At 42.3% G+C, this 16,228-nt stretch overlaps 1 protein-coding gene across 3 annotated transcripts in view; it reads right to left on the bottom strand.

The window, feature by feature from the left end:
- Nucleotides 1–3,501: 3,501 nt before the first annotated feature.
- Nucleotides 3,502–16,228, bottom strand: part of Msantd2 (Myb/SANT DNA binding domain containing 2) — a 34,703-nt gene continuing 21,976 nt past the window's right edge. Inside the window, exons 1-4 of one of the 3 annotated variants that reach the window (XM_059267642.1) lie at nt 14,100–14,733; nt 10,327–10,426; nt 9,038–9,098; nt 3,502–4,970 (exon numbers count right to left, since the gene is read on the bottom strand). In XM_059267642.1, coding sequence (XP_059123625.1) covers nt 4,118–4,970; nt 9,038–9,098; nt 10,327–10,402 — 990 coding nt within the window. In that variant the 5' untranslated portion in view covers nt 10,403–10,426; nt 14,100–14,733 and the 3' untranslated portion in view covers nt 3,502–4,117. Of the gene's footprint in view, nt 4,971–9,037; nt 9,099–10,326; nt 14,734–16,228 lie in introns of those variants that run through there. The other 2 variants (XM_059267643.1, XM_059267640.1) reach the window with 2 other exon arrangements.

Here is a 16,228-nt window from a genome sequence, read left to right as displayed (position 1 = left end):
TAAGCTGCCATTTGAGTGTTCAGAATCAAACCCCTGTGCTCTGGAAGAGCAGCGTGTGCTCTTAGCCTCTGAGCCATCTCTCCAGGCCCATAAAGCTCCTCTTGCAAAAAGTCCTCATTTGTTTCTGGACCAGGGTAGTCACTCTAAATAACTCCTCCCAGGAAAAGGGAGTACAAAGCCTTGGGTCTAGCCCAGCGACACTGACGCATCTGATGAGTCAGGTGTGCCCATCCCAGTCCAAAAGCTGCTTGCCAAATAGCTTACCTCGGGTAAGGGACATCACAAGGGTCTAACGGGAGTGACTGTATCCATGTGACACAGATGCAGTCTCCTCAGGCTTTTACCAAAAGAAATTTTCCCCACTGCCTCCTGTTCCAACCACTTCTGACACTGATGAAGTCAAGATGTGAGCAAGGAAGCTCCTCTATTCCACCCCACAAGCTCTGGCTCACTTTTTAGGGTAGACAGCTCTCTGTAAGTCCATATCAAAACACACCTGTGCTATGAACTGCTTACATAAACATTTGATGTGTGCAAGCCTAGTTCACAACTTCATAGGTTTCTCTCAACCACACTTCTCAGATCTTCCGAAGAATTTATAAACTGGGCTGGAGAAACAGACTGGGCAGGGAAAAAGGTTTGATTCCCAGCATCCACATGGTTTACAACCATCCAGAACTCCAATATTAGGGGATCTGACGCTCTCTTCTGACCTCCAAGCACACATGTGGTACATATACATAGATGCAAGCAAAACACTCATATATGTAAAAAAAAATTAAATTAAAAAAAAAAGAATTCTGAAAGTCTTTGAAAAATATTTGACTAAAGGGCTTCCATCCCTCCTGGATCAGATAAAAAGCATACTTAAGGCCTCAATTAGTCCACTTGTTTTTTAGCAATGTTCATTTACCAGACAACCTGTTATTTTTTTCCCCCTAGAATTTATTTTTATTTTATGTACATTGGTGTTTTGATATGGGTGTCAGATCCCCTGGAACTGGAGTTACAGACAGTTGTGAGCTGCCATGTGGGTGCTGGGAATTGAACCCGGGTCCTACTGGAAGGGCAGTCAGTGCTCTTAACCACTGAGCCATCTCTCCAGCCCACCTGTTTGTTATCTTTTCTAAACTGCTCTGGTCAAACAGATAGGATACTCCTATCAGTAAATCACTGTCCTGACAAGCCTCCAATTCCCAATGCTCAATTTTGTCCACTTCCCTGACCTTCGAACCATTTCAAGCCAAATGGAAACTCAGGCTTGATCTCATCTTTGCCCTCCATCTTGACCACAGGAATCTAAAAATGCCACATTCCCAGTAATATACAAGTAGACAAAGTCCTCACCACATGTTCCTAAAACATTCTGCCCCATCTAGTAACTACTAGCCAAGGAAGGGGATAGAGATAGATAAATTCAGTATTAAGGTTAGTTCTGGATTGGTCAGTGGCTGTATTGGAGGGGCCATGTAGTACTCCTGGTGATGCTTGTTCCTCTGGCTTGGCACTGGTAATTATGAGATTACTGCTGTCTGATCATCCACACACCTTAGCCTTAGAACCAAAGCTTAAACTCACCAGAATCTCCCAAGGCCTCTAGACACCCACACTGCACACTAAGCAGACTCTGCATTGACAGTCTCAGGATATTTATACTCTCCCTGAGTGGCACCTATTTTTAGCAGCTTACATCAGAAAAAAAGGTAACTCCATAAGCCCAGACTCAAATAAACCATCCCAGTGGTTAAAAGTGCCCTAGATCACTAGAAAAACATGTAAGTATCAATTAGCCAAATGGTATCAAAACAAAAAGGGGGGAAAGTCACTGATTTGACTTCATTTTGTGAGTTGTGGGAAATAATTTAAATATGCAATTTTATTTTACTTCTGGTTTTTCAAGACAAGGTTTCTCTGTTTAGCCCTGGCTGTCCTGGAACTCACTCTGTGGACCAGGCTATCCTGCAACACAGAGATCCTCCTGCCTCTGCCTCCTGGGTGCTGGGACTAAAGGTGTGCACCACCACCTCCTGGCTTGTGATTTTATTTTCAACTGTATAGAATATCAGAGACTTAGGGAGACATCATGGGATTAGGGAGAAACCTGGTGCTAGGGAAGTTCCCAGGAATACACAAGGATGACCCCAGCTTAGACTACTAGCAATAGGTGCCTGAACTGGCCTACCCTAGTAATCAGATTGATGAATACTCTGTCATCATAGAGCCTTCATCCAGTAACTGATGGAAGCAGAGGCAGAGCTCCAGGATTCCAGTCGATGAGAGGGAAGAGGGTTTCTATGAGCAAGGGGCATCAAGATCATGATGGGGAAATCTAGAGAGACAACTGAATCAAGCTCGTGGGAACTCATGAACTCTAGACCAACAGCTGTGGAGCCTGCATGGGACTGGATTAGGCCCTCTGCATAAGCAAAGACAGTTGTGTAGCTTGGTCTGTTTAAGAGGCCCCTGGCAGTGGAATCAGGACCTATCCCTGGTGAATGAGCTGGATTTTTGGAACCCATTACCTATGGTGGGATGCTTTGCTCAGCCTAGATATAGGGGTGGGGGAGGGCTTGGACTTGCCTCAACTGAATGTATCCATGGGAGGTCTTACCTTTTTGGAGGAGGGGATCGAAGAGTGGGTTAAGGGAGAAGGCTGAGGGGGGAGTGGGAGGAGGGATGAGAGGGGGATCTGTGGTTTGTATGTAAAATGAATAAAAAATTTCTTAATAAAGGAAAAAAAATAAAATCAGGGACTTAAGAGTTCTCATCTGGATTTGCTGCCCATTTAAAGCAGAATGCCTGAGAGATGTTGAGGAACCATTAAAGACAAATACCAAACTAGCAAGTTCCTGCCAGGAGAACAAGTGACCCTTGACTACTAGAGACCCTTCTCCGCCAAGTGTGCTAGCCTCCAGGTGGAGTGCTGCCTGACCCACTGAAATCTGGGAAAAGGTCTGTGCATGCGTCGTTGCCTAATGGACTGACACCTTCCAATTCCTTCTCTCCTGGATCGCTTTTCAAAGGCATTAGGATTGTGTTTTTACTGGCTCCTCATTTCTTTTTTTAGACACAGCAAGATGGCAGCAAGTCCGTCCTTTCAGTACTTAGGAGACTTAGCCAATTACTAAGTGAAAAAGACGAGGAGTCAAAGTGCCCTGTAAATTTATACTCCTAAGTCTGAAGGGATATCACTGCAGTCATTTTCTAGTAAGAGACATAGTGTTGTTCCTAATGATCTCTGGAACTCTGACAAGAAATGACTATGGTCATTGTTAATATAGAGAGAAAACAGAGCATTTTTGATTGGTCTGGTCACTCGTTTCTTTCCAGTACTGGGGTCTGAACCCAGGTCTAGATGAGCACTAGCTCTGGGCCACATCCCAGCCTGGGTTTGTTCACTCTTCAAGCAAAGCTGGACATACTCCCCACAATCAATGCAGCCACACTCTGGTACAAAAAAGCTCAACTAGCACACCCCAAAGGTCAGGAATTCTTTTTTTTTTTTAATTTAAATGGTAACACAACCATAAAAGTTGTACATCACATAAACAAAAGTCTTTGCAGGCAACACTGATTGGAAATAGCAAAACACTTGGTTGGTGAAAAAAATGAAACTCTAAATTATATACAATAGTAGCTAAAGGTAATATTGAAAAACAGCCTTATTTGCTGTGGCTCAAGATTTACTTGCCATTATCTATTGCTTATTTATTCAAGGTCGTAAATAATACTTATAGAGATGTGTAAAAATGAAACATTGTGAAAAAAATACAATTTTCAATTTCATATGAAACTCAAAGTATAAGTTTTGTCCAATATGGAATGTACCTATATTTGTTTATATCAGGGCTCTAAAATCCATTTAAAAATTGATGTTTTCTTTTTTTAAAAAAGAACTGACCCACCATGCAAGACCTGCTTACTCAAAATGAGCATTTCAGGTGAGGTCTGCTTTTTCTGCCCAGAGTCTACTGTGATTCCTTAGAGGTTGCATTGGTCTCATCGTGGAAAGAGTTCCCATGAAGAGTCTGATGGCAGCATCTGGATGTGGGGTAGTCTGGGTAATGGGAAGAAGGGAGAAGAATGCACACGCCCAAATCCTTATGAAGGATGACACTCAGTTGTTAAATTTTAAGGGGTATCCAATGGCTTTTTCCAGGCACTCAACTAATGAGCCTGCGGAAAGAAAATCCCTCTCAACTTCTACAAATTTGATATAGATGGATTTTGGGGAAATTCCAGGATCCACAATACAGTTCTGAGACAAAAACCCATTAATACCAACCCAATCTTTACTGAAGGTTTTGGTATTTGCTTGGAAATGTAAAAACAAGCACTGCTGCAGAGTCCTGACCTCAGCAATACCGAGGTAGCAGTAGACGATCCGGGTGGGTTCTATTTCCACCTGTAATGAGGCTTGTGCAGACAGGGTTTCCAGGCCAACCCGGCCCTCCTTTCCTGGGTCCAGGGCCTGGTGCTCCCCATCTGGTGAGAGAGGCCTCTCAATACATTCTTCATAGCCAATGGCATAAAGACCTGGACTTTTAGGAATCCCTCCTGGCAGTAAATACTGAACAACATTCCCACCAGTTGGCTTGGAGTGGGCAATGGGTATCCAGTCAATTTCCATGTGCAGCTCTAGGCATCTAGCTTCACTAATGGTGATCTCTAAAAATTTGTAGTACACATTCTTCCAGTTCATTTTTTGCACTCGGGTCATAATTATCCGTCCCTCAGGCTTCTCAGAGTTGAAGTACTCCCGAAGACGCTTGCCAAGGGGCACCTGTGAGCTGATCTCGGCATAATGGTAACGGATATCCTCTTTCCAGCGGGTGTTATAGCCAATTCCAAAAATGGCCAGTTTATTGGAAAGATGGAGTCTTGAAAAGTCTGTCCAGCTCTGAAACAGTTCCCATTTCAACTGCACTGACTCCAAAATCTGTACAATATTCTGCATGGTGTCTCGTTTCCTAGAAAGAGAAATTAACAGTCAAATTAATTAATCAGCAGCAACATCTAACAGAATTTTCTATGATAGAAATGTTCAATGCCTAGACCATTCACTATGGGAACCACTATAACTTAAAACACAGCCAACAAGAGTAAAATGTTACATTTAAACACCCACACCTCAGAAAGGCTTCCTTTCACACTGGAAGATCACTGCATTAAATGTCAGAAATAGTCCATCAAGTCCCTAGAATTAAAAACAAACTGCTTTTCAAGGTCTCACTCTATCAAATTTAATAAATATAAATACTTGAGCTTCCTGGTGAATTCCAGGAACCATGAGCTTTCAGAGAAATGATTATTGTGTGTAGGTATGTGCCATATCACTTGTGTGGAGGTCAGGAGAAAACTTTGTAGTAGTTCCTCTCCTACTTTTCCATGCATTCTGGGGACTGGAGTCAGGCTTTCAGGCTTGATCAAGTACTGCCACTGACCCCACTCAGGATCATGAAGGTTTTTTGGTTTGGTTTGGTTTTTGATTTTTGAGATCAGGGTTTCTCTGTATAGCTCTGAGTGTCCTGGAACTCACTCTGTAGACCTCGAACTCAGAGATATCTACCTGGTCCACCTCTGCCTCTTGAGTGCTGGGATTAAAGGTGTATGCTACTACTGCCCAGCAGATCACGGATTTTTTAAAGTGGCTATGATAACCCTAATAATAGCCTTCAGACCAAAGTGCCAAAAAGCAAAGGCTACTTTAACAGAGCCCCAGTGCTGCCTCAAATAACACCTTAATTTGTAACATGGGATTTATGATAGTCCATTAATTTTTATACAGGTGCTGGAGGAAAAGAATTCAGTGGTTATGACTAAGGACCTATTACAAGAGCAATATGCCATTTCCAATTAAATGAATTAGTATGAACTCATTACTACTCTCAAATTTAAGTTAGAACATTAAAGGTGAAATTACAGAAATGTTTCAGTTATGACTTGCATAATTAGCAGATCAAGATAGAACATGCTATGAAATTCTTGTTCCACAGGCTGCTTAACTAATGTACTGACTGACACTTCATGAAATTTACATAAATGCAATTATAAGTTATTTCTCGATGGGAATAGTGGTATACACCTTTAATCCCAGAACTTGGGAGACTGAGACAGGTGGATCTCTTTGAGTTCAAGGCCAGCCTGGTCACATGGTGAGTTCCAGAATAGTCAGGGCTATATAGAAACCCTGTCTCAAAAAAAAGGAGAGGTGGGGGGTCTGGAGAGATAACTCAGCGGTTAAGAACACTAGCTGCTGCTCTTCTAGAGGATCTGGGTTCAATTCCCAGCACTCACATGGCAGCTCACAACTGTCTGTAACTCCAGTTCTAGAAGATCTGACACTCTCACACAGGCAAATGTGTACATAAAATAAATATTTTTTAAAATGTTTAAGTATGGCCAAACTTTGATATGGTAAGACTGACTTATTAGATATTAACTTGGAAATCAAGTTACTACATTTTCAAAAATCAATTATAAGTTTAATCTACAAAAGTGCTTATTCCACACCCACAATCAAAAAAAGGGGATTTGCTAAGGGTATTTTTTTTCATTACTATCTGAGGTGGGGAGAGGCAGTGAGTGGGAGGCGGCGAGTGTACACAAGTGCTGGTGGAGGCCTAGCAGTTAGAGGCAGCTGTGAGCCTCTGGACAGTAATGCTAACACCTCAGCTCGAGGCCTCTCCAAGAGCACCAAGCACTCAATCACCGAGCTTTCTCTCCAGCTCTCTGCTAACAGCATCTTCAAAAGAGAGCCCTGGTCCTTCAGACTTTCCTTTTAAAATCTTGTCTCTTCTAGAGAGCTCTGAACAGTCTGGAGAGGCCTCACAGAGCCAGTCTGTGTGTCCCCTTATCTCCCTGGCCTATCTTTGCAAAATGCAAAAAGCTAACACTGTGTTTTCAGCTGCTTCTTGGGACCTAAGAGTGCCCTAAGTTTATCCTTCACCCATGAGTCTGGCTTAGAATCTTCCACAGTGACCAAGCAGGCACCTGCATGAAAGCACTGGATTCCTGGGAACTATTTCTCTCCTCAGGAAACATGAAGGTACCCACTCGATCACTTACACTATTTGACTGTGATGCTTTGTGAGGCAGATAGATATGTACCTGGGACAACACTTCAAAAGAAAATTATCTTTCACAGCCATCAAATTGTTTTGAAATTTTCTTCTCTTAAAGTTTTGTATGTGTGAATGTGTGTTTGTTGTGTGCACACCTGTGTGTGTATGCATGTATAGAAGCCAGAGGAGGACATGAGTATCCTCCTGTGCACACCTGTGTGTGTATGCATGTACAGAAGCCAGAGGAGGACATGAGTATCCTCCTGTGCACACCTGTGTGTGTATGCATGTACAGAAGCCAGAGGAGGACATGAGTATCCTCCTGTGCACACCTGTGTGTGTATGCATGCACAGAAGCCAGAGGAGGACATGAGTATTCTCCTGTGCACACCTGTGTGTGTATGCATGTACAGAAGCCAGAGGAGGACATGAGTATCCTCCTGTGCACACCTGTGTGTGTATGCATGTACAGAAGCCAGAGGAGGACGTGAGTATCCTCCTCTGCCATTCTTAGCTGTATTCCTTTGAGGCAGTGTCTCTCACTGAAGCTGGAGCATTAATTTCTTGAGTATGGAGGCAGCTGTCAACCCCAGAGATCGCCCTGGCTCTCTCTCCTTCAGTGCTAGCTTTACAGGTGAGAACACGACCATGCCCAGCTTTCTTACACAGGTGCTGGGATCTGAACTCCCATCCTCATGCTTTTACAGGAGGTGCTCTTAACCACTAAGGCATCTCTCCAGCCCTTAAAATGTTTTATTGACCTCAGGCAGGACTACATTTAGGAGACGGAGTTGAGGGCAGAGACTTTTGTTCATTTTGCTCATTTAAATATCATAATGCTTTGCATACAGCAAATACTTAGAAAACAAAAGTTAGTGGAATGACTAGGTGAATATTTTTTTGTGAAGCATGGATCAGTTAGTTAACTAACCCCACAGATGCTGAGAGGGAGAGAACAAAACCCATCCCATGGCCCATATCCAGGTTATTTTTATTTTATTCAACACTTCACATTATGAGCACTAGTCAGACACTGCAAGGAAGTATTTCAGAAGTACTAAAGTGAGAAGAAAATGGCCTACTAGAAGCTCTTTCAGAACCTCACACTCCTTAGTTGAGCTGGCACCCAGAAAAAGAGCAGCAGAGGACACAGCACACCAGAGTCCTACCGGCCTCGGTACAGGGTATTTCAGAAGCTTGGAGCCATTTGGCACCATAGTTATTCGAGTAGTCCCTGAGAACTGCCTACTTCCTGGTTTCTGAAGATCCAATGCCAAAAAAGTGCCAGGGTTAAAGGCTAGTGACAAGTGGCAGCTTGTCTCTTCCTGCCTCTCAAACGTCAAGATCAAACATGTGGAATGCAACATACAAGGCATGGGTACTTCGAGTTCACGGTTAGCAGAAGATAAATGAGCAGTGCTCTTCACTTAGCCCCAAACTTTAGTTTTTCTTTGTAATGGCTTTGGTAAGGAACTCACTTAAAGCCATTAAAAAGAACTGTGAATGTAACAGATAGTATTAAACTCTCAGAGGTAAGAACAGCTGGGCCAGTGAGAGGCTCCATCCTGGACCTTCTCAGTGGTTCCTCCAGGAGCTGTTTTCTACACGCATAAGTAGGTCACCTAAGAACTTAATTTCTGATTCTCAAACTGCAGTATTATGAAGAATTTAAATGCCCCTCTGGCCTTCTACTGTTCCACCCAGTGCCATTTAAACTCAAGTCCTGTGGCTCATCTTATCTCTTAGTAAGCACGTCCATACAGAGAAACACATATTTTCATGTAACATTTTTTTCTTCTTCCTGTACATAAAATTCGGCATTTCAGGTCCCCAGTGGTAGAATGAAGAATGAGCAGACATGCTTTCACGGTGCTAAGGCTGGATGGAGTTTCTACAGTATGCCTAGGTACCCACGATCCTCCCAGGTCACTAAACTTAAGACACATTGGTACAAAAACGAAGCATCTACTTACTGTGCTTCTTCAGAAGACTCTTGTTTTATTTTTAATGTTCTCTTTGAAACTGGCATTTCATCTGAAAAACAAAGAATTTTGAAACATATTTTTGTAAGTGGTGGCATACATTTGTGGATAAATATCTCTATTTACTGCCTTCTACCAGACTTAAAAATATAACTTTATATAATGAGATGCGAACATTTATATGCAAGATCAGAAACCAGACTCCCCAAGTATAAAATTCTTCAAGGTCACCAGTGGATTTCAGGCGAGGAGCTTAAAGCTTAATTTCACTGCAAACATGATTTTAAAAGAACAAGAATGAAAATGATTCTGCTCTATTTAGGCTTTTCTACGTAGGTTTTACAGTGTAAGTAATTACTCTCCCAAATACAGGGATCAGCATATTCTGCATGTTATTTTTTCTCAAGGTCTGGGTGATTTAACTCTTCACAGCAAACAGGGTTATGAGACACTGCGGTCTAGGCCTTATTTTTCTTGTGAGATGGAACGGCAAGATCATTTACCATCTATTCTTATTCTTCCAATCTACATTTTCTTACATACGGCTGATAATCTTAACAATTGGAGAGCCTCTTTCTTTTTCCCTTCCCATATTTGGGAGAAGTTATAATAGTATTAATAGAAAAGAAGCTAATAGTCTGCCCCTTTTTCTTTATTTCTCTGTCACTGGGCAAGATTTCTGTAATTTTTTCCTTAAGGAAGGGAAACAAATGTACATAGCCAATCCCGGCTGCACTTTCTCAGAAATCATCTGAGCACAACACAAGGGGAAGGCTATTTACTCCTAACTTACTCATCACACAACTTGTTGCTGATGTACACGGGCTACAGCTAAAACCTGACCAGCACTTCCCAAGTAAGAGTCGAAACTGGAATGCTTGACATAAAGAGATACAAGCAAACAAAATCTCCATGTATCCTCTCAATGCGGCCACTCAAATGTAGATTTAAAGGAGCTGGACCAAGAGTGAGTGCTCTTGGCAGAAATCTTAAAGCTACAAAGAACAGGGTATTTTGAGTTGCAGAAGATTCTGTCAGTGAACCTCCTTGTATGGCTCAGATTAGGAATTCTCCTATCTTCAAGGAGCTTAGTGGTACCCAAATCACCAAGTAACCAATACCAAGCACTACTTGGCAGTTTGATGCTAAGCCAAGGATGCCCACATTGGCTCAAATAGTTTAGCAATATGCCTTGTGCTGACAACACTAGAAGCTATCAGATACCAGGGCACATACTAGGTATACATACACACACACAGCACATGTATTGGTTTTCTTACCCAATTCCTGATCTGTTGGGTAGCCATGGAGATCCTGACTGTGGTTTCCCCAGTCCTCCTGTGAATAGTCCTCCATAGTGCTGCCATCTGACTCCAGCTCCTGGTACAAGCCACTACTGTTAATAAGTACAGGCTGGCAGGGCTGAGCATCCCATCCTCCCTGACCAAACACCTGTTCCAACTGTTCAAATGTGTAACTGCTCTTTCTTTTCCCAACACCATGTTCTTTCACCCGACTGTAACACCTGCGAAGGGTCTAAGACACAAAGTCTTTTGTTATTCCTTTAAAGCTGTACTTCCTCCTCCAGATACGGACCACAGATATTAATTACTATCAGACAGACACAGACAGACAAACAAAGACACATTGTTACAGGAATGCTAGATTTCAAATTCATTATTATATTAGAAAAATACTAATTTAGCATTTACTCAAACATGTTATAATTCAAACAATTATTTTGCAATTATCAATTAAAACAACAAGAAACATTACAACATTATTGCATGTACCCATACACATATTTTATGCCCCCTCCCCCATTAAAAAAGGGTAAGGGGGAGAAAAAAAAAGAAATACCAGCCAGCCAATAGGATGCACACCTGCCACAGGAGAGAGCTGCTGTGGTGCCCAGAATTTGGAAGACGTGAGGGAAAGAGGACAGAAAGAAGAATTCCCCAAGTGAAGAACACCTTCCTTACCCTTGGTTAAGGAGTACAGGGGAAAACAGTTGCCTAGACAACGTAGCTAACAAAACAGGTCTCTACAGAGTCTGTGGTCCTCACTAACTCACTCTGTCATGGTAAAAACTTCTACAATTTAAGCAGAAATCAAATCAATAACGTCCTAAGTCTCCAGTCTCAAACACAATGACCAAGAAGTAGTACATTAATTCCTACATTTTACTAGTCTACCAACTGAAACTACCAGCTAAACAAACCAACCAACATGGCCAACAGTCTTCCTTAGGAGGGGAGGGAGTTACCTCACTCTTTCTGTCACTTGACACACAGCAAATAAATACCATCATGCAAGCTCAAGGACAAAACCTGGGGAACATCGCTGCCTTGTTCGACTCTTGTTTTTTATGGTCTTTTTTCTATTACATATTTCAGACTAGCCCAGTTTCCCATATTTAATGGTACACACCTTATGCTCTTACTTGACCCATCAAAAGATAGATCAAGGACTTTGTTGTCTCAGCTTAAAAATCCAGTCACTCAGGCCCTACTGACTCTACCTTCCTTCCCTCCCTCTAATCACTCTTCTACTTTATGGGGTTCCACTCAGAATTTTCTTGAGAGATAAAATCCCCTTTCCATGGTGGCTCCTAAATATTTTCTAACTTAACTGTTAAAACTAGTTTATCGCTAACTAGATATTATCAAGACTGTAAGATTCTCCTAAAGGAGAAGTTGCCTTCCATAAGCTAATACATGATCTATCTCACCAAATGCAAACAAGTCTGAGTCTTTAGGCTCTCCATGAGTGCAGTACCTTTAAACACAGCTGACAACCTACAGACACTCCCTCAAAGACTCTTTAACTCTGTTCCTTGAGGCCAGAAATCCAAACAGGCAAAAAGAGTAATAAAAGCACGAGACATGATCATCTCCCTCAGACACAGTCACCCTCCCTGGAGCCTTGAACCCCCAAACAAGCATCTTTCACAGCATCTCTCCCACCGCCTCAAATACCTTACAGAACTGAGGCTTCCCATAAACCCTTTAAAAATCATCTCAGCTTTCTTTTTGCAACAGAGAATCGTGACCCCATAGGACAAAACTTTCTAGAACAATCTAGAAACATAAACTTGGAAAATGTGTGTCATGGTCAAATCTCCCAACGGAGAGAAGCGCTGCAAATCTCCCTTGACCCTGCTTATACTCCCCTTTCCCAGCACCCTCTGCCCTACTCAGAGATTGGAATTTGAATTGCAAACAACCCCTGACAATTTATTTTTATCTTACAATGTCTAGTTTCTGCCTCCAAGAACACCCCAACCACTCCACTCGATTCCTAAGGACTGTAAATAGAGAGTCGCAGTCCTGTCCCTTTCCCCTTCTGAGACCATAAATGGAGATGGAAGCGGACCCTTCTCACTGCTTACTGGCTGCCTACAGAACAGCATTCAGAACACCGAAGTCCAGTTGACTGGCTCTGTCACTGGGTTACTCCAGAAGCCAAGGAACAAAACTAACATTTCCTTTCAAGAAAGGTGCCACACTTGTGAGGAGGTGACACACTCATGAGGAGGTGACACGGGCACAAGCAAGTGTACCCATTCCTTCCTATATTTGCAAACATTTATTCTCTTGATCAAAAATAAATTTAGCAAATTGTGATAATATACATGGGGAGGAACCAGAGAAGCGACATTCTTCAAAGCCACCAAACTGAGCTTATCGTTTCCTTTGGTTGTGTAATTGTGAATACTGAAATCAGCCATCTCTGACAGCTCTACACACCTCTTAGTTGCAGCATACACCTGTAACACGTGTTTACAGTGTGCTGATATCTACCAGGTGTTTGGTAATGTCTAAAACCATAGTAATCTGATGTACTGAAATGACATTAAAAAAATTTCCAAATCAACTTTCGCTCCTTCAAAATACAAATACATGTAAGCAGTACCTTGTAGGTCTAATAAATGCCCCAAACTCAAGAACAGTCTGTTTAAACAGAGCACATCCACTAAGATGGTGGGGGTGGGGGGCTGACTCAAACATAGGCTTAACTGCTACCCTAAGACCCACTAGGATTCACTTGAGAGCTTAGACATAGATAAAAAGGACATTTGGAGATCTTCCAATTCTTACCACCCACAGAAAAGATTATACAATACATTATCCTCTAAATGCTTAATCAAAGCATATAATTAAAAGACTGGGCGGCTGTATCAACAACCCTAAATAAACCAACTAAAAACCTTCTCTAAATCAGGCATCATGATGCTCTAGAGTCCAGGAAAACGAGGCTGCAGCTCCCATTTGAGTCAGCCACCAATCCAACAAGATACACCATTTGGCTTTCTTGGTGAACCATGGCCTACTTCAACATTTAAAAAAATCTTCCTTCACTTTCTTCATTTACCTCAATCTAATTTCTAATTAGAAAAACTTAAAACTACTAAAGGCTATTCTACTAAAAGACAATAGTTACTTCCTTACTGTGAGACATCTCTCTGTTAAGTTGACTGCATGTTTTCATCTCCTTCCTGGAGGAGGGGCTGTAAGACTATACTATCCACCCAGACAGAGGTCATGAGGAGGTAAGGAAATCTAGACAGGACTAAGCAGGGTAACAACTTCAGGGGGCCAAACCAGAGCTGTTCCCAGTACCTGATTCAGAAACTCCAGGTGAATGCTTATCAATCGACCTTAGCAAATGCTTGGTTTCAGGACTACGACCGGACAAGGACCAGAGAAAAGGCTTGAGGGGGTGCTCCACTACCGAAGCAGGGTGAAAAGCTGGCTGACAGCAACAATTTATAGGACAGAGTGAAAGTCTCGCCAGAGCTTAAGATAAAGTAAAAGGAAACCAGAGAATAAAAAGATGACATTCATTGTGGATGAATGCATGGGGAATCTATGGGGAGGGGGCAGGTAAACAAAGGCAGGAGTTTTAGATTGGCAGGATTGAGGGGTTGACGGTAGCAATGCAGAGAAAGACCCAGGGTTACAGTACACGTAACATTAAATACAGTGCACAATGCAGCTATCTTGCCAAAGTAAGTAAATCCAGTATTGGGTTGTATAAGCAGAGGAATCACATGTAAGCTATGAAGGTGGCTCTTCCTCTCTATTCAGCACCGGTGAGGCCACAGCTGGAGCACAGCATTCAGTTCTGGGCATCGAACCAGCTACAAGAGAGGGAAATTGTAGAGTTCAGAAAAGGGCAAATCAAATACTGAAAGGCTTGGAAAATAAGATCTACAAGCAGGGCCAGTGGCTTCAAAGCCCGTCCTGGCATCATTAAGTTACTAAGGGTGAAACGGAGGTTTTTCACTTCAGTGTCCTCTAATCCTGCCCTTGCACTCAGGAAGTGGGAAGAGCTAGTTCCTCCCTGGTTTGGGAATACAGGAGGCAAACTAAATAGCTCATTCAGGCATAGGCCAAGGATTCTGCTACTGGCTCCATACTTTACCCACTTCATTTAATAAAACAGTCACCATGACAAAAACCACTGTTCTAACAGAGCTGCGAGCAAGTGGAACAGAGTATATAGTGAGGAGGAGCAGAAATCAGTCACAATGGCGGTATAAACATGCTGTTTAGAAAACACTGGCTTCACTGGTCTAAGATGTCAGGTGAAATCACGTGCATCTGCGGGGGGACAGCTCCGTTAGACCAGCAGGGAACGGTGTGAAAGAAAGAACAGTGCACAGCGTTTCAGATGCAGCTGTCCAATGGCCACTCTGAACACACCCAGCAGCCACCTGGACATGACAAACCCCAGACTCCTCTCACCCAAATGCTTAAGACAGGTCCTCAAAAGTCATACACCCCGAGAGGTGGGGAATTACACAGGAAACCAATCTCCAATAACTGGTTTTCTTACAAAAAGTGTCAAAATAACACTTCAAACTGGGCATGGCACTTCACATCTATAATCCCAGCATGCAAGGCAGAAAGACTGCTGCAAGTTCAAGGCCAGCCTGGTACACAGGGAGACCTTGTCTCTGCAAACAACCCCACCAAACAAATACCTCTGACTAAGATAAATGAGTAGTCTCTGTAAAATAGATCTATTTCCTTTAAACTCCTATTATAATTACTACTAGTGGCTCTTAACTAAGGCAACAAAAAACAAAGTTTAATAAAAACTCAAAAGGTTCAGTGGAATACTTGCCTAGCATGTATAAGGCCTTGGGTTCAATCTTAAGCAACACAGACACACACTCTCACTCTTTCTTTCTTTCTCTCTCTCTCTCTCTCTCTCTCTCTCTCTCTCTCTCTCTCTCTCTCTCTCTCTCTCTCTCTCTAACATCTGGGAGCTGGGGATGTAGCTCAGTTGAAAGAGTGCTTGCCTAACATGCTAACAGTAGCTGGCACATGCCTGTAATCCCAACAATCCCAACGTTGGGAGACAGAGGTTGGAGAATCTCTTGTGAGTTCTAGGCCAGCCTGGTCTACACAGAGCTCCAAGACAGCCAGAGATAGAGAGGTCTGTCTCCAAAAAAAAAAAAAAAAAAAAAAAAAAAAAAAAAAAATCAAACCAATACAAAACAAAAGCATAAATTTGCAATTATATCTTTTGACATACAATTGCAAATTTGGGGGTAGAAAGTACCTAAAACAAAACCATTTGGGCAAAAATCTTAGTATTTATCAGACTGGGTTTCTGTACATTGATACCTGGCAAACTGACTTTCCAATTGACTAAATCCTTTAAAAACAAACAAACAAACAAAAAGACTAAGAAAAAATATAGGAAATTTGTGTCATTTCCCACTCGACGCCCCCACCATTCTATTGTTAAGAGAAAGCTTTGTCAAGTAAAACCTTCTAATTCTAAACCCTTTGCTTTCCCTTTTTCTATCCAGGGGAATCTTAGCCTATCAGGGCCGTGGATCCCCTCCTGAGGAAAATGTACACATTACCAATGTCACACAATCTCTGAGGAGCCCATACACCTCTGCTTTAAAGCTGCTGTGCTACAGCACACAAGCTTTCCTCTAGAAAGAATGTAGTATGTATTAGGAAGTCTAAGATAAGCAGACTTCATTCGTATGACAGGCTTCAGGAGATTTTAAAGATTGGCACAACCAGCAGGAGGGCTCAGCAGGTGAAGGCTTCACTGCCATACATGGTCAACTGAGTGTAATCCTCTCAGGGCCAAAGTCTCACTGTGTTGCCAAGGCTGAACCCAAAGTCAAGAGATTTCCTCACCTCAACTTCT

Source organism: Peromyscus eremicus, chromosome 7, assembly GCF_949786415.1.
Source record: "Peromyscus eremicus chromosome 7, PerEre_H2_v1, whole genome shotgun sequence".
In the NCBI taxonomy this organism is placed as follows: Eukaryota; Metazoa; Chordata; class Mammalia; order Rodentia; family Cricetidae; genus Peromyscus; species Peromyscus eremicus.
This window is presented reverse-complemented; position numbering and strand designations above follow the sequence as displayed.